We start from the raw sequence: 22660 nt of genomic DNA on the forward strand, positions 1-22660 counted from the left end.
TCCTCCTAGTAGAACCATGGAGTCCCCAGTTGGAGCACTATCCAGTACTCCTCCCAGTTGGAGCACTATCCAGTACTCCTCCCAGTTGGAGCACTATCCAGTACTCCTCCCAGTTGGAGCACTATCCAGTACTCCTCCCAGTTGGAGCACTATCCAGTACTCCTCCCAGTTGGAGCACTATCCAGTACTCCTCCCAGTAGAACCATGGAGTCCCCAGTTGGAGCACTATCCAGTACTCCTCCCAGTAGAACAATGGAGTCTCCATTTGGAGCACTATCCAGTACTCCTCCCAGTAGAACCATGGAGTCTCCAGTTGGAGCACTATCCAGTACTCCTCCCAGTAGAACCATGGAGTCCCCAGTTGGAGCACTATCCAGTACTCCTCCCAGGGACTCCAAAAAGGCCGGGTACTCCCCACTGCTGTTCGGCCCGTAGGCACAAACAACAGTGAGAGACCTATCCCCGACCCGAAGGCGCAGGGAAGCGACCCTCTCGTTCACCGGGGTGAACTCCAACACATGGCGGCTGAGCTGAGGGGCTATAACCAAGCCCACACCAGCCCGCCGCCTCTCACCCTGGGCAACTCCATAGTAGTGGAGGGTCCAGCCCCCTTCAAGGAGCTGGGTTCCAGTCCTGGAGGGTCCAGAACCTTTCAAGGAGCTGGTTCCAGTCCTGGAGAGTCCAGAACCTTTCAAGGAGCTGGTTCCAGAGCCCAAACTAAATGTGGAGGTGAGCCCGACTATCTCTAGCCGGTATCTCTCAACCTCCCCCACAAGCTCCGGCTCCTTCCCCCCCAGCGAGGTGACATTCCATGTCCCCACTGTGAGGGTTTTGGTCAAGGGATTGGGTCGTCGAGGCCACGACTGCTACCCAGCCCACATTGCACCGGCCTTTCATGGTCCTTCCTGCGGGTGGTGGGCCTACAGGAAGGTGGGCCCACGTCGCCGTTTCGGGCTGAGCCCGGCCGGGTCCCACGGGCAAAGACCCGGCCACCAGGCGCTCGCCTACGAGCCCCAACCCCAGGCCTGGCTCCAGGGCGGGGCCCCGGTGATGCCGATCTGGGCGACGTAACGGTCCCTGATCTTCTCTTTTCCATATCAAGCTTGTGAAACGTTCTTAGTCTGTCTTCTTTCTTTTTCTGGCTGTTTGACTTCTTTTGACGTCTGTGCTGGTGCAGGAAAGATCAGAGTTCATGCTCAGCTGTGTTTCAGGGTTTCCTCACCATAATGGACCAGACCTGTCAAACTACCGTATTTCACACCTCTTTCCCGCCGTCCTCCCTATCAGTATTTTCCTCTAAATTCCCCCCAGTTCTCACAAGGTTAGTGACGACTACGGGAGCAAACTCTGAACAACAAATCAAAGTGCATAATGAAAAAAAAATCTTCCTCCTCTAAAATATTATTTTTATTTTTCTCCTGCATGGCCATGATACTCTTTCCTAATGTAATGGACCCTGGAGTACAAAGATATGCAGCTTGTGAATGTAAATGTGGGCGTGATGCTGTGAAACACTTGATAAATGAGCAGTTTAGTGGTTCTATTCTTTTATTATTCATGAACAAGTTGCAACAACCAGAAGAAACCGTGAGGAACTTCCTTTTAGAATGATCTGCTGTTATTGAATGATTGAAAACGTGACATTTGTGTCTCCAGGAAGGAGTCGGGTAGCGGTAGTGTTTTCTTCACATTTGAAATCAGCGTGGGTTGTTTTTTCGTGTCAGTCTGTGTCTGCGGTTCAGCCGGATCCTCAGCCGGATCCTCAGCCAGATCCTCAGGCGGATCCTCAGGCGGGGGCCTTGAACATGGGGTCCTCGGTGAAGAGGGTCTCCACCAGGGACGCGTCCTCCCGGAGCGCCGGGGCGGGACACTGGGCGGACACGGCGGCGGGGAAGGCCTGGATGGAGGGTTGGGTCACCCCGGGGATCTGGGGGTCGGGCTTGAGCGGCAGGGTGACCCCCGCCTCGGGGCCGGCCGGGGCGTCGGGGAAGGAGGGCATGGTCATGGGCTGGTCCAGGGAGGGCAGGGAGCGCCAGGAGCCCTGGGGGTCGTGGTGGGCGTCGCCCTCGTGCTCGTGCTTGTGGTGGTGGTGGTGGTGCTCGTGCTCGTGCAGGTGGGCGTGCTTGTGGTCGTGGTCCAGCGCCAGCTCGTGGTCGTGGTGGTGGGTGTCGCCCTCGGGGTGCTTGTAGTCGTGGTGGTGGTTGGGCGGGTCCTGGCTGTGGTCGTGCGCCTTGGCGTGGTGGGCGTGCACGTGGTCGTGGCCGTGGCCGTGGTCGTGGGAGTGGTCGTGGGCGTGGCGGTGGGCGCCGCCGGCGGCGTGGTCGTGGGTGTGGTGGTGCTCGCCGCCCTCGGCGTGCTTCTGGTCGTGGTGGGCGTGGCCCTTGGTGTGGTCGTGCACGTGGTCGTGGGTCTGGTCCTGGGCGGCGGCGCCCGTGTCGTTGTGGCTGTGGTCCGTCTCTCCGCCCAGCAGGTGGAGCTTCTTCTCCTTCTCCGCAGCCTGAACCACACAAGAAAACCTCCTGGTTAGTAAACGTCCTGCGATCTGCAAAACCTGCATTTAAGGCCCCATTTCCATGGAGCAAAAACGGTGGTGTTTTCATGCGTTTTGGCCGTTCGTTTACACGAAAACGTCACCAAAAATGATCATTTCTGAAAACTCCGGCCAAAGTGTAGATTTTTAAAACCTCCGTCTTCACGTTTGCTTGTAAACGGAGAGAAACGGACATTTATTCTTCAGAACGTCACATTATGAGACAGAAACGTCACCAGCGTCATGAGTGACACCTGTGGTTACAATTAGTTTGTAACCGTCAATATTTTCTAGTATTTTACCTGTTTTATATTCTAACGTCACACTTAAAAGTAACTCCACTTCTCTGTCACTCCAAACCAAAGACTCTGGTTCATCTTGGAAGTAACTGGAAGTTACTCGTGTCATTTGTTGATGTTTTTTTCCAGGATTCTGATTGGCTAGCATGACTTTATCTTCTCGTTACACTGCCCCCTGTAGGTTTGGCTGCTCATAGCACCTTAACAGATATTTATGCAGGATCCTGGAAATGATGGCATTTTTATAAACGTAGAGGGGGAAATATCTGTTTTTGTAAATACCAGCTCTGTGGAAACGTGGCCTAAGTTCATTACTTATTCAGTCTCAGGGACCTGAAATGGTTGCTGCTTGTGTCTTGTTCTCGTGTCTGATTGTTTTTTCTCTTACAGATCTCCAAGGCTTGTGTGCTCGTTGTGTGTTTCCCTTCATTATCATATTCAAATGTACGTTTTTGAGGGAGGAGACAGGGCGGAGTGTTGTGCTCCTGCATGTGCGCTCAAATCCACGCTGATTGTGATGTTCAAAGAAACCTGCGTGGATTTGGGCGTACGCACAGTTTTGAACATCTGAATTTTTTTTTGCGTACGCAAGAATTCCACGCACGGATTCACGTTGAAATCCACACACTCTTTGTCTATGAGGCCCCAGGTCTGCACTGACAGCAGCTTGTAGATCGTCATAACTCTGAACAAGTCGACTGTTGTTTCATTCAAACTGCTTTCTTATACACTTTGGGCCCGATTTACTAAAGGTTTGCGTGTGTTAAAACGTGTGCAAACTTGACATCACCCGCAAACCAAAGTGCCAGCTGATCTACTAACAGCGTGCAAAGAGGACTGCGTCTCTGAAATGAGCAAAATTGCTCACGCAATTCAGTTAGTACTTTTGCCCTGATGAATAATCAATATGGGGCGTACCCGCCAGAAATCCTAAATACTGGGAGGGGAAGATGCAAATTGCTCCATTTACCACGCGCAATGAGATTTACCAAGCCTGAAAGTAATTGCGCGTATTGTGATTGCGTCTGTATTTAATACGTTGGAAAGGAAGGTGCTAATCTGCTGCTGCTGTTATTGTGGCAAGGAGGCGACATCCAAAATCAAAGAATACGCAGAGAGAGAGTCTTTATTCTGCTGCATGCTATTTTAAAAATGGTTGCACAAGTTTTATTAAAGGCCACTTTTTCTTTAGTTCTTCGCCTTATATCTTGCCACCTTCTTTTAACCTCATCTGCCGTTCTTTTTGTCTTACCAACTGCATTTATTCTATCGCAGATTTTCTCCCATATTGCGTTTCTTTTGGTAATGTTTAAATTTCTTTGCTGTAGTTCATGAATGTGTTTATTTGCCTCTTCCACTAATATCTCTAACTCCAACTCGTCAAATTTCATTTTGCGCTTGCCACTATCCTGCTTTCCATCCAGACTCTCCATGGCGCAAACCGTAAGACACGCAACACCTCATTTAAATACTGCTGTTTGCACCTGTTATCAATTGCGCAAGCATTCTTAGTTGATCACCCGCAAACCACACAACAACAGCACGTGCAAACTTTTTCAGTGCACACGCAATTTAGTACTCTTTATTTAGGATCTTAGTAAATCAGGCCCTTATTGTTTATATATATAATATAGAAATTTAAAATGACCTTGCTTTGTCTGTAGAGACTCTATCCGCACCATCACTTATGCTGATGATGCACGAGTCTCGCCAGAGTATTAAAATAGCCGTTTATTCTGACACAGGCTTCACTGTAAATATAATATTCGTTCATGTTGTTTTGGTCTCTGACTAAAGGTTGCAATCCTTGTGATGTAATGGTAATGCTAATTTTTGTATTTATTGATGCTGCCAATATTTGCAAAAGGAAAACTTTATAAGAGCAATTTGCAGCTTTCCAGGGGAGTTTTCAGTCAAACACACAATCCCTGCTACTGTTTTGATTGTTTCAGCTTGTTAATACCCTTTAAGTCATGCAACATTTTCTTTAATACACCTCTTTCAAAGGCTTTGTCTTTCATGTATTTGACTTTTTGCCTTTAAAAGAAGACATAGGGTGCAGAAAGGTCTTTGTGAGTCTCACCTCGGGCTCAAAGATCTCACACTCCACGCTGATGTCCTCGTCTCCGGTGGGAAGGTTGTAGAGCGAGGCCTTGCAGAAGCCCTTGTGCTGAGGAGAGACAGAGAGGAGAAGAAGGGGCGGTAACAGCTGCGTTAGTGGCTTTTCTGAGTTCAACAGAATCACAATAGAATCACAAACTTGTTCCCACTCCTGTAAAAGTCGCCCAAAACGCCTATCCAAGTTAAACCCAAAGTAAATTGAAAGCTTTTCTGGAACCGTGTGAAGTTCATGGTTCTGGTTCTGGTTCTTTTGAAAGGTAACACTCTGAAGTTTTTCCCCCAACTGTCAGAATCTGTAACTGCTACTAGAATTCACTAATCTCAGTTTGAACACACTGAAATAGAAGGTTTTTATTTGTTTTGTAACCAGATGTTGCAGATGAATCTGTGATTTATTGGTTTTAAAACACACTGAAACACAGCCTGAAGCCTTATCTAGTGCAAGTTCAAATTTGATAACAATACCACAAAAAATGAGTATTTTACACATGTTTTTGTAAGACTATGTCTGAGTTTTATTATAACAATTATGTCCCATGGGCATAACTTTTGAACCGTTGAAGATACAACGTACAGATCTATATCGTTGTGTTTGCTCTACAATTGCTCCATCTTCTGGGCGAACGCTGCAATGGCCTACGTTTTTCTCATGACAAAAGCCGGACGTGCTCGTCCCGCCCCAACACATGAGGGGACAGGAAGCTCTTGTATGGCCGGATGAGCTGACAATCAATGTAGAGTGTACGCTCCATTTTAGCATTGCGGTCTCCGTCTGAAAACGTGCAGGACGGAGGAGTTACAGACGTGTAAACATAACATGTGCTTCTCCGACGATGGTGGAGATGAAGAGCGGCTGTTTGTGGATATTTACTGGTATAATCATGTATTTGTGGATATTTACTGGTATAATCATGTATTTGTGGATATTTACTGGTATAATAATGTATTTTGGACTAAATACTTTACTGGATCTAGTGGACCTTTTCTGAGTGTAATCAGATGATTTTTGTGGGAATATTTTTTGTCCTGGACTGTTCCAGAAGCCTCAAAGGGGAAGTTGCGTCATCTGCGCAAATCTTTCTTTGTTTGTTTGTCGTGTGGATTTGTACCAGCTGCTATGATTATAACCTGAAATGGTTTATATTGCTGGAATCACAAGAATCTTAGCTTTCTAAGCAAGATTTGTAAGGTTTCTACAAGATTTGTAAGGTTTGTAAATGACCTAGTTCTGTAAATTTTGGAGTGAGTGTGCACCGTGACAGATCATGACAGAAACTGAGAAGGTATAAAACTACGGAAGGCAATTAGGGCCGTGCAGGAGAAAAAATATTTGAAAGGGGAAGATTCTTTTTATTGTGCACTTCGAGAAAAAAGTTGAAATGTCGAGAAAAAAGTCAAAATGTCGAGATTCATGTTGAAATACAATTTCAAGAATAAAGTCAAAATTTCACCTTTTTTCTCAACATTTCAACTTTTTTCTTGAAATTGTACTTCAATATTAATCTTGATATTTCGACTTCTTTCTCGACATTTTGACTTTTTTTCTCGAAATGCATAATGAAAAAAAAATGTCCTCCTCTAAAATATTATTTTTATTTTTCTCCTGCCTGGCCTTAATACTCTTCCAAAATAAAACTGATGGGTAGAACCGAGTAAAGAATAAAAGAACCTTCAGTAATAGATGATTATCCACGTTGTAACAGAACTTTTCTTGACTTACAGCGAACTCGCAGTCCAACGGTGTGCACTTCTCCGGGGCGTCGGTGGTCGCAGGGCAGGACGTCTCCTGGACGCTGAACTCCACGTGGTAATAATTCCCCATGGCGTACTGGAGACAAAGACATGGACGTGAACAACAGTCGGACTGACCGCCGGCCTGAAGCCTCAACAACCACATCAACAACCTCATCATCGGTAAACGTCGGTAAACATCTGAAAACGTACCCCAGTCGTCGCTCGTTCGACCTTCAGCACAGAGAAGTAATTCTTCAGGCCGCTGTCCTTGTTGAACTTCCCCAGCGACAGCGACACCGTGTTCTTGATCTGATCGTTGTCGCTGCCGATCAGCGGAGAACAGTCGGGGCAGATGGCCGCCACCCTGCCTGCAGGAACTGATCAACACAACACCGTCACCCTGCCTGCAGGAACTGATCAACACAACACCGTCACCCTGCCTGCAGGAACTGATCAACACAACACCGTCACCCGGCCTGCAGGAACTGATCAACACAACACCGTCACCCGGCCTGCAGGAACTGATCAACACAACACCGTCACCCTGCCTGCAGGAACTGATCAACACAACACCGTCACCCAGGAACTGATCAACACAACACCATCACCCTGCCTGCAGGAACTGATCAACACAACACCGTCACCCTGCCTGCAGGAACTGATCAACACAACACCGTCACCCTGCCTGCAGGAACTGATCAACACAACACCGTCACCCTGCCTGCAGGAACTGATCAACACAACACCGTCACCCTGCAGGAACTGATCAACACAACACCGTCACCCTGCCTGCAGGAACTGATCAACACAACACCGTCACCCTGCAGGAACTGATCAACACAACACCGTCACCCTGCCTGCAGGAACTGATCAACACAACACCGTCACCCTGCCTGCAGGAGCTGATCAACACAACACCGTCACCCTGCCTGCAGGAGCTGATCAACACAACACCGTCACCCTGCCTGCAGGAACTGATCAACACAACACCGTTACCCTGCCTGCAGGAACTGATCAACACAACACCGTCACCCGGCCTGCAGGAACTGATCAACACAACACCGTCACCCGGCCTGCAGGAACTGATCAACACAACACCGTCACCCTGCCTGCAGGAACTGATCAACACAACACCGTCACCCAGGAACTGATCAACACAACACCATCACCCTGCCTGCAGGAACTGATCAACACAACACCGTCACCCTGCCTGCAGGAACTGATCAACACAACACCGTCACCCTGCCTGCAGGAACTGATCAACACAACACCGTCACCCTGCCTGCAGGAACTGATCAACACAACACCGTCACCCTGCAGGAACTGATCAACACAACACCGTCACCCTGCCTGCAGGAACTGATCAACACAACACCGTCACCCTGCAGGAACTGATCAACACAACACCGTCACCCTGCCTGCAGGAACTGATCAACACAACACCGTCACCCTGCCTGCAGGAGCTGATCAACACAACACCGTCACCCTGCCTGCAGGAGCTGATCAACACAACACCGTCACCCTGCCTGCAGGAACTGATCAACACAACACTCCTTCAGTGTGCATATATCACACGTTTGTATCGTACTGCGAGAAACATTTCACATCATCACATTCGGAAGTATTTAAACACATTAAAAATCTTTTCAAGACTCAAAGTCAATCTGAACTGAAAAGATATAAAAAGTATTTTCTTTTGTCAGGTCTTGATTAAAGCCTTGAAAAGCAGTGGGTGTTCATTAAAAATACATATTAAGACATTTTTATGATAAGCTTTGTTGAAATATATGTCCATGTTGTTTCCAATGGACAATAAAAGAAACTTGGGATAATTTAGTTTTTGTCCTTTTTTTTTCTTTTTTTTTTAAATTCATTACCAAAATGTATCTGATCGGGAAAAAGTATCGGAAATGTATCTGGAGCCAAAAAAGGTGATCGGATCGGGAAAAATCAGGATGGGCAGAAACTCAAACTCAAGTGATCAGGAGTTAAAAAATCTTGATCAGGACAACCCTAGTTAGCAGCCGTACTGCTACAGGGGTCACGGTGACGTGACATTGTTGTTATTTGTACTCGCGAGCGGAGATATCCAGTGCTAACAGCACCGCCTGGCGTCATCAAGGGACGAAATAGAACTGTAGTTACAGTCGTAACTTTCGTTTTCTTTTCACTTCTCTTAACAACTAGAAGTATTTGTTCTGTATTCAGCTGTGTGGCTCCACTCTGGACCTCTAGGTGCACCTGATTCATTTCAGCTCATTAAAGAGTCTGGTTTCTCGTGGTCAGTAAACCTCATGGACCAGGTTATGACGTCAAAGGGTCCTAATTCCCTTCAAGCTATTCTACATTAGTATTTCACGTGGATATCAAAGAAACTCCTGATTTCTGAATTAATTCTCATTAGATGCGACGGTTCCTACCTGGTCTGACGACACAGTCGTACTTGTAGAGACGCACCACTCTGTGCACCTTACTGATGTAGATGGCAGCTTTGCATTGTCCATAAGTCTGTACAAACAAGTGCAGTTATGACACAGCTGATATTTTCACTGAGTTCTCAAAATAATATTACATTTTATTTTTACTTTTAAAAGTTCTATCTCACCCATTCTCAAGAATATGGAAGAGAATCAGGGCCAGGCAGGAGAAAAATATTTGAGAGGGGAAGATTTTTTTTTATTGTGCACTTCGAGAAAAAGGTTAAAATGTCGCGAAAAAAGTAGAAATGTTGAGATCAATGTTGAAATACAATTCCAAGAATAAAGTCGAATTTTTGCCTTTTTTCTCAACATTTCAACTTTATTCACGAAATTTTGACTTTTTTCTCGAAATTGTACTCTAACATTAATCTTGACACTTCAACTTTGATCTCAACATTTCGACTTTTTTTAAAAAAAAGTTGAAATGTCGAGATCAATGTTGAAATACAATTCCAAGAATAAAGTCGAAATTTTGCCTTTTTTCTCAACATTTCAACATTAATCTCGAAATTTCGACTTTTTTTTTCTCCAAGTGCATAATGAAAAAAAAAATCTTCCTCTTCTAAAATATAATTATTCTTTTTGTCCTGCCTGGCCCTAATACTCTTCCGTACAAGAATAATGCAAACATTAAAAAAAAAAAATCAATCGTTACAGTATCTTTAAGACCAATCAAGTGAAAACTAACGGGACGACTTAAACCCTGCAGGAGAATTGTAAGTGAATGTAAGTCGGGGGTCGGCAACCCAAAATGTTTTAGAGCCGTATTGGACCAAAAACACAAAAAACAAATATGTCTGGAGCCGCAAAAAATTGAAAGTCTTGCATCAGAATTAGAATGAAGAAACACATGCTGCATGTTTCTATATTAGTTACAACTGGAGGGAAGATTTTCATTTCATTTCATTTTGTTTATTATGCACTTCGAGAAAAAAGTCGAAATGTCGGGAAAAAAGTCGAAATGTCGAGATTAATGTTGAAGTAAAATCTCGAGAAAATAGTTGAAATGTTGAGAAAAAAGTTAAAATGTTGAGAAAAAAGTTGAAATGTCGAGAAAAAAGTAAAAATTTTGAGAAAAAAGCCGAAATTTTGAGAATAAAGTCGAAATGTCGAGATTAAAAACGGATAGAAAAAAGGAAAAAAAAAGAAAAAAAGGAAAAAGAGAAGAAACAAGGAGAAAAAAAGAGAAAAAAGGAAAAAAGAAGAAAAAAAAGGAAAAAAAAGGTCAAACATTTCTGAAAGAGCTCCAGAGCCAGAGCGCTGGCTGCCGTCGCTGATGTCGGGGAACTAACCGGCATCTGGTCGGCGCTTCGGGCCTCACAGATCTTCCAGTCCCTCCTGCTCAGGACGCTGCAGTTGGTGTCGACCACGTCCAGGGTCAGGTAGAAAACCACGCCGGCTTCTCCCTGACAGACACAACACGGGGCAGAGATCACACCAATCCTCCAGCCTTACAGTACAGACATTTATGGACTTAAATTAGAACAGCAATAATAAGGTTCAAAGCAAGAAATAACACACTGCCTGAAAACATTCAAAAAACGTTTCAAGATAGAGAAGGAAAATATCGTCCAAAGGAAAACTACGTTTTACGTCCTGCTCTTAAAAGCCTGAGTTTATCAGTCTGAGGGGGAACTTTGTGGAATTGTTTGGAAAAAGTTTGGAATCATATCGCCCAATAACAAACAAATAAACTCTGCTTTAGAATTGTTATTACATAATGCACCATGTTAGTACATTTTCACATTACATTACATAATGCAGTAAAATGTATTACAAAATGCGTTGGGAGAGTTTATTACAAAATGCGTTGGGAGAGTTTATTACAAAATGCGTTGGGAGAGTTTATTACGTGTTCAGAGCTGAATCAGGTTCTGTCCTGTGAGATCAGATTATATAATTGGATCAAAACAAATAAAATGATTCTAAATACATGAAAAACTAAGAGTATGATGTTTGGTTCTAGCTATAGATTATCTGATAATCCTAAAATCAATATACAAATAGATAGTCAAACAATTCAGCAGTAAAAACTGAAGTTTCTGGGACTTTAACTGGTCTGATCATCAACAGCTGTTGCCGCGGTGACGCGTAAACGTGCTGCATTTCTCAACGTTTGACTGATGTAAACGTAATCTGTGACTACGTTTACATCAGTCAGAATTCTGGTTATTGCTAATATTGCGGCAGAGACGTTCTATAACCGAGACAGCCCACTAAGGTTCGAGTTCCTGTATCTGTGTCACGTGACTGCCCCGCCTCCTCCCTAGCCCCGCCCCTTTAGGAGACAGGAAGTAGGTCCTGAGTCTATTGAGTCCTATGGGAAAAGTTAACGTGAGCACAGATTATTACCAATTCCTTCGCCCCATAGTAACCTAAGTAAATATGGGACCCATTTTTCAAAAGCCACAAACCTTCAGAACATTCTGACACCAAAATGGAAACTTTCAGACCGACAGATTAGGAGAAAATGAACTTTGTTTGAGACCTGTCTCTGTCTGAGCAACACACTCTCGCCAGATTTGGCTCTCATTAGTTTAAAACTAAAATAAAACTAGCTTCTTTGCTTAATAATACTGTTATTTTTATTATTTAAGTATTTTTGGAAGAAAGTTGTACTGTATCTAGTGTTTTATGTTCCAAAACGATGTGGGGAGAGGGGCGGCCACGCCCACTTAGGAGACCGGAAGTGAGGTCAGAGGGGCGACCACGCCCACTTAGGAGACAGGAAGTGTATACAATTTCATACCATTGCCAGTAACGGCAATGCGCTATCTTGTGTATAGAGGATCTTTGATTGCGGCTACTGAAACATTGGGAATATTCCGTTTCCATGCGGGAGCTAACAGGGTTATCCCTGTTTCCATGGTGATGAATCATTGATCTGGATCAAACCAGCGACTACGGAAACCAGCGTGATGACGACATTCACCCAGTCATCACTACATTACTGTTAGAATAACCTGTCAAACATTCACCCAGTCATCGTTAGAATAACCTGTCAAACATTCACCCAGTCATAGAATAACCTGTCAAACATTCACCCAGTCATAGAATAACCTGTCAAACATTCACCCAGTCATAGAATAACCTGTCAAACATTCACCCAGTCATAGAATAACCTGTCAAACATTCACCCAGTCATAAATAACCTGTCAAACATTCACCCAGTCATAAATAACCTGTCAAACATTCACCCAGTCATAAATAACCTGTCAAACATTCACCCAGTCATCGTTAGAATAACCTGTCAAACATTCACCCAGTCATAGAATAACCTGTCAAACATTCACCCAGTCATCGTTAGAATAACCTGTCAAACATTCACCCAGTCACAGAATAACCTGTCAAACATTCACCCAGTCACAAATAACCTGTCAAACATTCACCCAGTCATAAATAACCTGTCAAACATTCACCCAGTCATAAATAACCTGTCAAACATTCACCCAGTCATCGTTAGAATAACCTGTCAAACATTCACCCAGTCATAGAATAACCTGTCAAACATTCACCCAGTCATAGAATAACCTGTCAAACATTCACCCAGTCATAGAATACCCTGTCAAACATTCACCCAGTCATCGACCCGGTGAGATGATGTTGAATTCTTTGTACCACGTGTTCTGGGTTGAACTGAACTGGATCGGTTCTTTAAAACTCTTTAAACTCTTTAAAACTCTTTAAACTCTTTAAACTCTCTAAAACTTTTTAAACTCCTTTAAACTCCTTTAAACTCTTTTAAAACTCTTTAAAACTCCTTTAAAACTCTTTTAAACTCTTTTAAAACTCTTTAAAACTCCTTTAAACTCCTTTAAACTCCTTTAAACTCTTTTAAAACTCTTTAAAACTCCTTTAAAACTCTTTTAAACTCTTTTAAAACTCTTTTAAAACTCCTTTAAACTCCTTTAAACTCTTTAAAACTCTTTAAAACTCTTTTAAACTCTTTAAACTCTTTTAAACTCTTTAAAACTCTTTTAAACTCTTTTAAAACTCTTTAAACTCTTTAAAACTCTTTTAAACTCTTTTAAAACTCTTTTAAACTCTTTAAACTCTTTTAAACTCTTTAAAACTCTTTAAAACTCTTTAAACTCTTTAAACTCTTTTAAACTCTTCCCCATGAGGAAGCTCTGGAGCTAAAAGCTAAAAGAACGCAGGATAAAATGGCTATGAGGTTAAAATACAAACTAAAAGAGTTTAAAAGTATAACATCAAATCCTAAAAGTCGGTCTAGAAAGACCTGCTAAAACAAACATAAGAACAAGTTAAAACATAAGAGCATCAGACCTGGTTAAAACGACAAGAACAGCTGGTTAAAACAAAGGTTTACCAGAAAGAATAAATCCGCTAAAAGCCGATTTAAATAAAGTATAACTATAACCATTGCAGTAATTCTCCATATATAAGTCAGAGTTTACAGATTATTGAATCTGAAATGCACGTCTACTTTTGAACGCCTGCCCGTGCGGGTTAACGACCCGTCCTGCAGATAAAACCTCATTTCTGTGTGACTGTCGTTAAAACCAAACCTGTTCAAACTTAAAACAACCGCGATCCAGACTCATGTCGGCGTCTTTCCTGTTCCTGTTCCTGTTTCTGTTTCTGTTTCTGTTTCTGTTTCTGCTGCTTCACATTTCACAGAGTTGCTTTTCAGATCAAATACGGGCATTAATGTCGTAGTTTACTGACTAACTCACTGAACATGGAAATGTACCAGCAAGTAAACTGTAATAACTTTGTTGTCGCCGTTTAGAAAGTAAAACCCAAGCCTCATCTTTCTCTCTGAATAAACTCGTCTCCTTGTGACTTACGTGGGCGGATTTATTTATTCTATTTATTTACTTTTAAGTGTTGAGGTGAATCTCCTGAGCCCACTGTTTTAATGCATCCAGTGAAAATTCAATAAAAAGAATTAAAAAGAAAGAAAGAAAAGAAAGAAAAACAGTTGCGGCTTCTTTATTCTGTTTCTGTTTCTGCTGCTTCACATTTCACAGAGTTGCATTTCAGATCAAATACGGGCATTAATGTCGTAGTTTATTGACTAACTCAACAGTTTCTCTTTTAAAATGTTCATCTTTTATTTGGAAAAGCCTTGATTTGAGAGATGCAGATTTACGTAGCGTCTAAATCACTTCAAGTAAGTTAACATAAACATCTTGTAGAACTTCTGAAGTCCAGTTTTCCTCCCGGCTCTTCCCAGAATGTTCTTTGTAAAATATTTAAATGTAAAACTTCTCATCTTAAATATTACACATAGAAAATGACACACAAGTCAGAATGAGTAAAGATCCTGCTGTAGATTATATCAATATATCATATTAGAAAACACTCCTTATTTTTGTCAAGTTAGCAAAAGTCAGAGCTAAAAGGTTTCATGTTCTCCGTCCACTGAGACACGTCTGGTCAAACTTCTCCTTCTGGATTTTAAAGAGAATGACAACTTTTCCCTGACATATATTTATATTATTATATTTATTCATCTCTAGTTGGGATTCAGGTTTTAACCTCCTCCCTGTAACAGCCTTGTTGCTGCAGGAGTTTCTGTAGCAGTTTCTTATCTTTGTTTAACTCAACAGTTTCAGTCAGTACGTGCACATGCAGCGATTCAAGGTGGTTGCAGATCTGATCAGATAATGACATGCAGAAGATTGGATCAACTTGTCTGATCACACATGCTGTTCTGAGATCAGACTGAATCAGATTGAATAAACCACTGTAACCAGAGCATGGCTGACTCCGTGACGCTAGGTGGCGCTGTACCCGAGGTAACCATGGTAACCATTTCAACAAAGAGCCACTTCCGGTTGACCTCCGCTTAACAACGAGGAAAGGAAAAAGTGCATTCTAAGGGCCAATCCCAATTCTCCTTCACTCGCCCTTCTTTTCTCCACTCGCACTTCTTTTCTTCCCTACCCCCTAAAAAAGAAGGGGGAGATTTTAGGGCACTTGAGATCTAGGGCACTTGGCCCAGGTGCCTGTCCCATTTCTCCTACTCCCCCTCGTTTTCATCCCTACCCTGATCAGGAAGCAGAGAGCCAAAAGCTGTTTTAATTTCAGCTGTAGCGCTGTTAATATGGCACTTTATTAAGTTTTAATATTTTTTCAGGTATAAAGGTAACCTTAAGATCCGCAACCGGGGCTCAGTTTATCCAAATAACGCCTGTTAAGAAATTTGACCCGATGTTTTCGGAGATGAGAAGAGCCGCCGCCCCCGGGGAGCAGCAGCAGCCGTTACCATGGTAACAGCAGCCTCAGCTCACAGCCCGAGAAGAGACGTGTCCGCCGGGTCAAGCTGCTCCGTCAGCCCCGGGAGAGAAACTCTCTCTGGGACGCTGCTCTGTTGAGAATCACGCCGGCTGAAATAAATCATTTAGGAATATGTTGGTTTAATAGATGAAATCTAACAGTTGTAGCTACGCCTGTTAAGAAATTTGCTCCGAAATTTAGAGATTTCTGTCGGCTCCAGAGTTTATGCCGCGTTCCATTTACCTCGGAAATCGGAAGTGGGAACTGGGAATGGCAGCCATCTTGGAATGGTAACTCGGGGGTGGTGAAGACTCTCCCACTTTCCCAGTGGGAAACCCCACTTTGAGGGGCGTTCCAGTTGAAAATTCCGACTGGGGACTGGGAAATCCCCACTTCCGAGGATAAATGGAACGCGGCATTAGGTCCGCGTTAAATAGACGCAGCCTACGGCGTAGGGTACGGCGTATTTTGTTTTTTTTATGCCACAGTTTGCAGATTGATTGTTGATGCGTGGGCTAACGTGTCTGCTGGGATTATTTTGCGAGCTTTTGCAAAAGCGTGCATTTCCGAGGCACCGCACGGAACGTGACTCTGACAGCGAGGAATTCGGACTGGCACAGCTGATTTAGCGGAGCTCTTTAATGCAGAAACAGAGGATGAGACTTAATGGGTTTGATTAATGTGAAAACTGAAATAAAGTAGCCTACAATCAAACAAAGTTTTGCTCCCGCTGTATTTTTAAATACGCACACTCCTGTGCTTGTGTGTGTGTGTGTTCTTGTGTGTGTGTGTGTGTGTGTGTGTGTGTGTGTGTGTGTGTGCCGTTTCGGTCGGTGCGCCGTGTGTGTTTTAAATACAGAAATGACACAAGACTGAGGCCTTTCCACACGGCGCCCGTATGGTCGCGAAAATACAGTATTTATATATGAAATGTCAGAATAGGAAATATTTTGACGACACCCCTGAAGCAGTCACACGACACCCCAGGGTGCTACTACTGAGCAGCGTTACGTCGTCTCCTTTCACTTCCGAGTGAATCCCCTCCCCCGGGGGAAAACCCCACCCGGGGGAAATTCTCGAGCATGCGCAGACTGTAATATCCATGTCTCCGTACACATGGCATTAACAAGGCGGTTGCGACTGGCTTATCTAGGTGCTGCAAGCGGGTTGATGAATCCGGTCTGATCAGATTACTTGACTGACTTAAGGTGTTCACATGCAGTTTAAAAGTCAGTACGATGTGTGCAAATGATCTCCAACCAGTTTGAATCGCTGCATGTGCACGTACTGAATGTCTTGATTTGACCCTAAACTGAACATTTAAATGTTCCAGCAATCAAATGATGTCACCACTTTAGAAAGAAATAGCAAAAGCCTCGTCTTTCTCTCTGAATAAACACGGTGTCGTTGAGAGAGGGGGTGGAAGGGGAAGGTGAGGAAACTTTATTGATAAGGTAGATTTGTTGATTAGGGCATTAATAGCTGAGACAAAACTACATTTATACCTTTTATTTTTGCACAAAGGCGTTTTAAACCTCCGGCCAGAAGGAGATACTGGAATTGGCCGTAAAGTGGATGAGATGCTTCATCTGAGATGGATCAGCTGGTCTGTAGTCTGCAGTCTGTAGCCGCCATTAAAGAGGAGAAAAGTCCTTTAAAACTCCTTTAAAACTCTTAAACTCTTTAAAACTCCTTTAAAACTCTTAAAACTCTTTAAAACTCTTTTAAAACTCCTTTAAACTCTTTAAACCTCTTTTAAAAGTAATTTAAACTATTTTTAAACTCTTTAAAACTCCTTTAAAACTCTTCAAACTCTTTAAACTCTTTGACTTACTGTGTTGAAATCTGGGGTAATGCTTGCAAGACCACACTACAGACAGTTTGCACAATACAGAAAAGAGCTATACGAACGGTGAATAATGTTGGTTTTTATGATCACACTAATTTATTATTCATCAAGTCAAAAGCACTCAAATTCATGGACCTGGTAGATCAGAAAACAGCTTTGTTTATGTTTAAAGCCAGAAAAAATCTACTTCCTCCCAACATACAAACCATGTTCAGAGAGAGAGAGAGAGGGGGGTTATGCCCTCAGAGACCAATTCAACTGGAAACAACCGATCTGGAATACAGCTTTGAAAAGTAGGTGCATTTCTGTTTGTGGCGTGAGGTTATGGAATGCATTACCAGAAGAATTAAAATATAGCAAAAATGTGTTGAATTTTAAAAAAAGGTATAAAGACATGATGATGGATAAGTACAGACTTGTTCCCGGGTAATGGAATGATGGCATAAAGAAAGGAAACAAAAGGATGGGTATATTGAGTATCATTTTTATAATAATTTAAATAATCCTTTTTTAACACATGTGTGTGCAGATACATGCATGAATGCAAGTGTAAGCATGTGTAGTGTACATATGTATGTGGATATGTAATGTGCTCGTATATATGTATGTACATGTATGGATATATGTGTATATATGTATGTACATGTATGGATATATGTGTATATATGTATGTACATGTATGGATATATGTGTAGGTACGTACGTACGTAAGTAGTTAGGTATGCATGTAAATATGCATATGTTTTTTGTTGTTGTTAGCTATTATTCATTTATTGTATTTATTTATATTTATATTAAGAAGGGGGGGCATTCATAAGCCGATGCTTCAGCCCTGCCCCTTTGGTCGTGACCTAAGTGTATATGCTTGGTGGTGACCAATACATTTTTTTCATTCATTCATTCATTCATAAAACTCATTTAAACTCTTTAAAACTATTTTAAAAGTCCTTGAAACTCTTTCTTGTGGGACTTACGTGTGCGGCCATGTGGGCGTTGGACAGCCGCTGCTCTTTAAACTCTTTAAACTCTTTAAACTCTTTTTAAACTCTTTAAACTCTTTAAAACTCATTTAAACTCTTTAAAACTCTTTTAAAACTACTTTACAACTCTTTAAACTCTTTTAAAACTCTTTACAACTATTTTAAAACTCCTTTCAAACTCTTTTAAAAGTAATTTAAACTATTTTTAAACTATTTAAAACTCCTTTAAAACTCCTTTAAAACTCCTTTAAACTCTTTTAAACTCTTAAAAACTCTTTAAAACTCCACTCCCAGGAAAGAGACTCCCCATGAGGAAAACTCTTTTAAAACTCTTTTAAAACTCTTTAAAACTCTTTAAACTCTTTAAAACTCTTTAAAACTCCACTCCCAGGAAAGAGACTCCCCATGAGGAAAACTCTTTTAAAACTCTTTAAAACTCTTTAAACTCTTTAAAACTCTTTAAAACTCTTTAAAACTCTTTAAACTCTTTAAACTCTTTTAAACTCTTCCCCATGAGGAAACTCTGGAGCTAAAAGCTAAAAGAACGCAGGATAAAATGGCTATGAGGTTAAAATACACACTAAAAGAGTTTAAAAGTATAACATCAAATCCTAAAAGTCGGTCTAGAAAGACCTGCTAAAACAAACATGAGAACAAGTTAAAACCATAAGAGCATCAGACCTGGTTAAAACGACAAGAACAGAGAGTTAAAACAAAGGTTTACCAGAAAGAATAAAAGGAATCCGCTAAAAGCCGAGTCTTGAACCTGCTTTAAAAAAAGTATAACTATAACCATTGCAAAGCAGAATGAGTAAAGATCCTGCTGTAGATTAAATCAATATATCATATTAGAAAAAACATTTTGATCCCACTCCTTATTTTTGTCGAGTTCATCTGTAGTGGGGATTCAGGTTTTAACCTCCTCCTTGTAACAGCCTTGTTGCTGCAGGAGTTTCTGTAGCAGTTTCTTATCTTTGTTTAACTCAACAGTTTCAATGTCTGGATTTGATCCTAAACTGAACATTTAAATGTATCAATTAATGTCACCACTTTAGAAAGGAAATGGCAAAAGCCTCGTCTTTCTCTCTGAATAAACACGGTATCGTTGAGAGAGGGGGTGGAAGGGGAAGGTGAGGGAACTTTATTGATAAGGTAGATTTGTTGATTAGGGCATTAATAGCTGAGGGGACAAAACTACATTTATACCTTTTAGTTTTGGACAAATAGCCAGGCACATTAGTGAAACGATCGTTCACTTTGTGAGACAAGCGCCAAATTTTGCACAAAGTATCTTCTAGGTCTACTTTTCAAAAAAGCCCGTTAGCCACGCAAAAAAAACAATATGGCTGCAGTTTTCCAAAATGGCTGCCACAAAAGCCGTTTTTATATGTTTTTTGACCTGGAATGTGATTATATAATTAGGTTTTGATTGTTTTGGCATCAAATTATAGTCCCCCCCGCCTCCCCCCCTCCCATTGCTGTGTCACATTTTTTCTAATCATCACAATTGCAGGCACACAGCTGTGTGCACTGTAGGCCAAAACGGCAGGCCAGAACGCAGCTCCCGAGGCTCCGGCCTGCAAACATACCCAAAAGAGAAAAAAGGGGGGCCGGCACAAGAAACTACAGGAACGATGGACAAAAATGATAGCTATGAGATATTTATAATAAATAAAAATGTAAATGGAGAAGAGAGGAAGGGAAGAGGAGAGGAGAAGAAGGGTGAGAGGCACCGCCCAGCGGATCATGTCGGTGCCCCCTGCAGCATAGGCCTATAGCAGCATATCTACCACCAAGCTATATTTGAGACTAACTATTATAGTCTTGTTCTATAGCTGCAACTATGACTACTGACTCTAACACACTAGAGTTTACACTACCTAGAGATTTACCAACACCAGCTAGAGGTTTACTAAACACTAACTATAGGCTTTACTAAACAGAAAGGTTTTAAGTTTAGTTTTAAAGGTGGAGGTGGTGTCAGCCTCCTTAACCCAGATTGGAAGTTGGTTCCATAGTAGTGGTGCCTGATAGCAGAACGCCCGCCCTCCAAATCTACATTTAGATCCTCTAGGAACTACGAGTAAACCTGCACTCGGAGAGCGGAGAGCTCTGCCAGGAACATAAGGCACTATCAGGTCTTGTAAATACTGCGGAGCTAAGCCGTTTTGGGCTTTATATGCAAGTAATACAATTTTTAATTTCACCAAGTTATAGCAAGCTGGAACTTGGTGAGCTTGGCGTGTTCTTTTCACATGTGAAGCAGAAAGAAAGGACTCTGCTTTTCCAGAAGAAGCCACGCTCGCCTCTACAGGAGCTCCTATCCACCCACTGTCCTGGAGCAGGGTACCAAGAGATCTCAAGGCAGCCATCTCTATGTGGAGACCCCCAAACATAACAACAAATTGATCTTCGCCATACAGTTCAGGCCTTTGCCACTGCACTTGATTTGCAAGTGCATAGATTGGTTGGTCTGCAGTTATGACAGGGACCTGATCTGGATTCAGGTATTTAATAGTATCTCTGATTTTGTCCATGGGATGTTTTACTGTGGCAACTGAATGGGAGTACACACACAAGGCAATCTGGCAAAGACTGGTGTGAGACTGGGGCTTAAATACTGCTGGCATGATTGCCAGTGATTGTATGCAGGTGTTCACACTTTACAGGCTTTAAAACTCTTTAAAACTCTTTAAAACTCTTTAAAGTCTTTTAAAACTCTTTAAAACTCTTTTAAAAGTCCTTGAAACTCTTTTTTGTGGGACTTACGTGCGCGGCCATGTGGGCGTTGGACTTACGTGCGCGGCCATGTGGGCGTTGGACTTACGTGCGCGGCCATGTGGGCGTTGGACTTACGTGGTCCATGTGGGCGTTGGACTTACGTGTGCGGCCATGTGGGCGTTGGACTTACGTGCGCGGCCATGTGGGCGTTGGACTTACGTGCGCGGCCATGTGGGCGTTGGACTTACGTGGTCCATGTGGGCGTTGGACTTACGTACGCGGCCATGTGGGCGTTGGACTTACGTGCGCGGCCATGTGGGCGTTGGACTTACGTGCGCGGACATGTGGGCGTTGATCTTACGTGGTCCATGTGGGCGTTGGACTTACGTACGCGGCCATGTGGGCGTTGGACTTACGTGTGCGGCCATGTGGGCGTTGGACTTACGTGCGCGGCCATGTGGGCGTTGGACTTACGTGCGCGGCCATGTGGGCATTGGACTTACGTGTGTGGCCATGTGGGCGTTGGACTTACGTGGTCCATGTGGGCGTTGGACTTACGTACGCGGCCATGTGGGCGTTGGACTTACGTGTGCGGCCATGTGGGCGTTGGACTTACGTGCGCGGCCATGTGGGCGTTGGACTTACGTGCGCGGCCATGTGGGCGTTGGACTTACGTGCGCGGCCATGTGGGCGTTGGACTTACGTGCGCGGCCATGTGGGCGTTGGACTTACGTGCGCGGCCATGTGGGCGTTGGACTTACGTGCGCGGCCATGTGGGCGTTGGACTTACGTGCGCGGGCATGTGGGCGTTGGACTTACGTGCGCGGCCATGTGGGCGTTGGACTTACGTGTGCGGCCATGTGGGCGTTGGACTTACGTGCGCGGCCATGTGGGCGTTGGACTTACGTGAGCGGCCATGTGGGCGTTGGACTTACGTGCGCGGGCATGTGGGCGTTGGACTTACGTGTGCGGCCATGTGGGCGTTGGACTTACGTGGTCCATGTGGGCGTTGGACTTACGTGGTCCATGTGGGCGTTGGACTTACGTGCGCGGCCATGTGGGCGTTGGACTTACGTGTGCGGCCATGTGGGCGTTGGACTTACGTGCGCGGCCATGTGTGCGTTGGACTTACGTGTGCGGCCATGTGGGCGTTGGACTTACGTGCGCGGCCATGTGGGCGTTGGACTTACGTGTGCGGCCATGTGGGCGTTGGACAGCCGCTGCAGGCTGAACACGTAGCCGTCCTGCCGGTCCTGGTTGATCCGGGTCAGAGCCAGGTGAGCGGCGCTCACCGCCGCCCCGTCTTCACAGGAACCCGGTTCCAGGCCGTCCAGGTCCAGCGGGGCCCCGTGGACCTGCAGGACCCCCAAGGCCAGCAGCAGACCCGGGACCAACCCCCTCACCGTAACAAACCCCCTCATGGTACCAGAGCTCTGCATCGTAACAGCCCGGCAGAGACAGATGTCCTGACGGGGGACGGAGGGCTTTTATATCCTGCTGCTGTCGCCTCTCAGCAGGTAAACACGACCCTTGACCCCTGACTCCACAGCTCCTAAACTCATGATCCTCTCTGGGACTGCCTTTATCTCTTATCTCCCCGCCGGCCAATCAGCTGCTGCCGGGACTTTCCCAACGGAGTTGATCAGCCCTGCAGTCGTTCTCTCTCTGGGATCAATAACCACCATCGCTGCAGTGAAACG

General features: G+C 43.8%; 1 protein-coding gene across 3 annotated transcripts; it reads right to left on the minus strand.

Moving 5' to 3' along the window:
- Positions 1 to 1530: 1530 nt before the first annotated feature.
- On the minus strand, positions 1531 to 22410 carry LOC133458731 (histidine-rich glycoprotein-like). Of its 3 annotated transcripts, none has more exons than XM_061738933.1 (7): positions 22151 to 22410; positions 10457 to 10570; positions 9105 to 9192; positions 6895 to 7061; positions 6671 to 6778; positions 4913 to 4999; positions 1531 to 2497 (listed from the first exon to the last, which is right to left on the minus strand). In XM_061738933.1, the coding sequence occupies exons 1-7, from the start codon at positions 22397 to 22399 to the stop codon at positions 1787 to 1789; spliced, it is 1524 nt and encodes a 507-aa protein (XP_061594917.1). In that variant the 5' UTR covers positions 22400 to 22410; the 3' UTR covers positions 1531 to 1786. The 3 variants fall into 3 exon arrangements, with proteins under 3 accessions (XP_061594917.1, XP_061594920.1, XP_061594918.1); XM_061738936.1 differs by lacking the exon at positions 22151 to 22410 and adding an exon at positions 21009 to 21035; XM_061738934.1 differs by lacking the exon at positions 22151 to 22410 and adding an exon at positions 18234 to 18261.
- Positions 22411 to 22660: the final 250 nt, after the last annotated feature.

Source organism: Cololabis saira, chromosome 13, assembly GCF_033807715.1.
Source record: "Cololabis saira isolate AMF1-May2022 chromosome 13, fColSai1.1, whole genome shotgun sequence".
Lineage (NCBI taxonomy): Eukaryota > Metazoa > Chordata > Actinopteri > Beloniformes > Belonidae > Cololabis > Cololabis saira.

Excerpts from the sequence above, each read along its gene's own strand:
- LOC133458731 (XM_061738933.1), bottom strand. The coding sequence starts at position 22,399 with ATGCAGAGCTCTGGTACCATGAGGGGGTTTGTTACGGTGAGGGGGTTG. Across the intron at positions 5,000-6,670 it reads CGTTGGACTGCGAGTTCGCT|CACAAGGGCTTCTGCAAGGC; the intron begins GTAAGTCAAGAA and ends GTCTCTCCTCAG. Across the intron at positions 2,498-4,912 it reads GTGAGATCTTTGAGCCCGAG|GCTGCGGAGAAGGAGAAGAA; the intron begins GTGAGACTCACA and ends TGTGTGGTTCAG.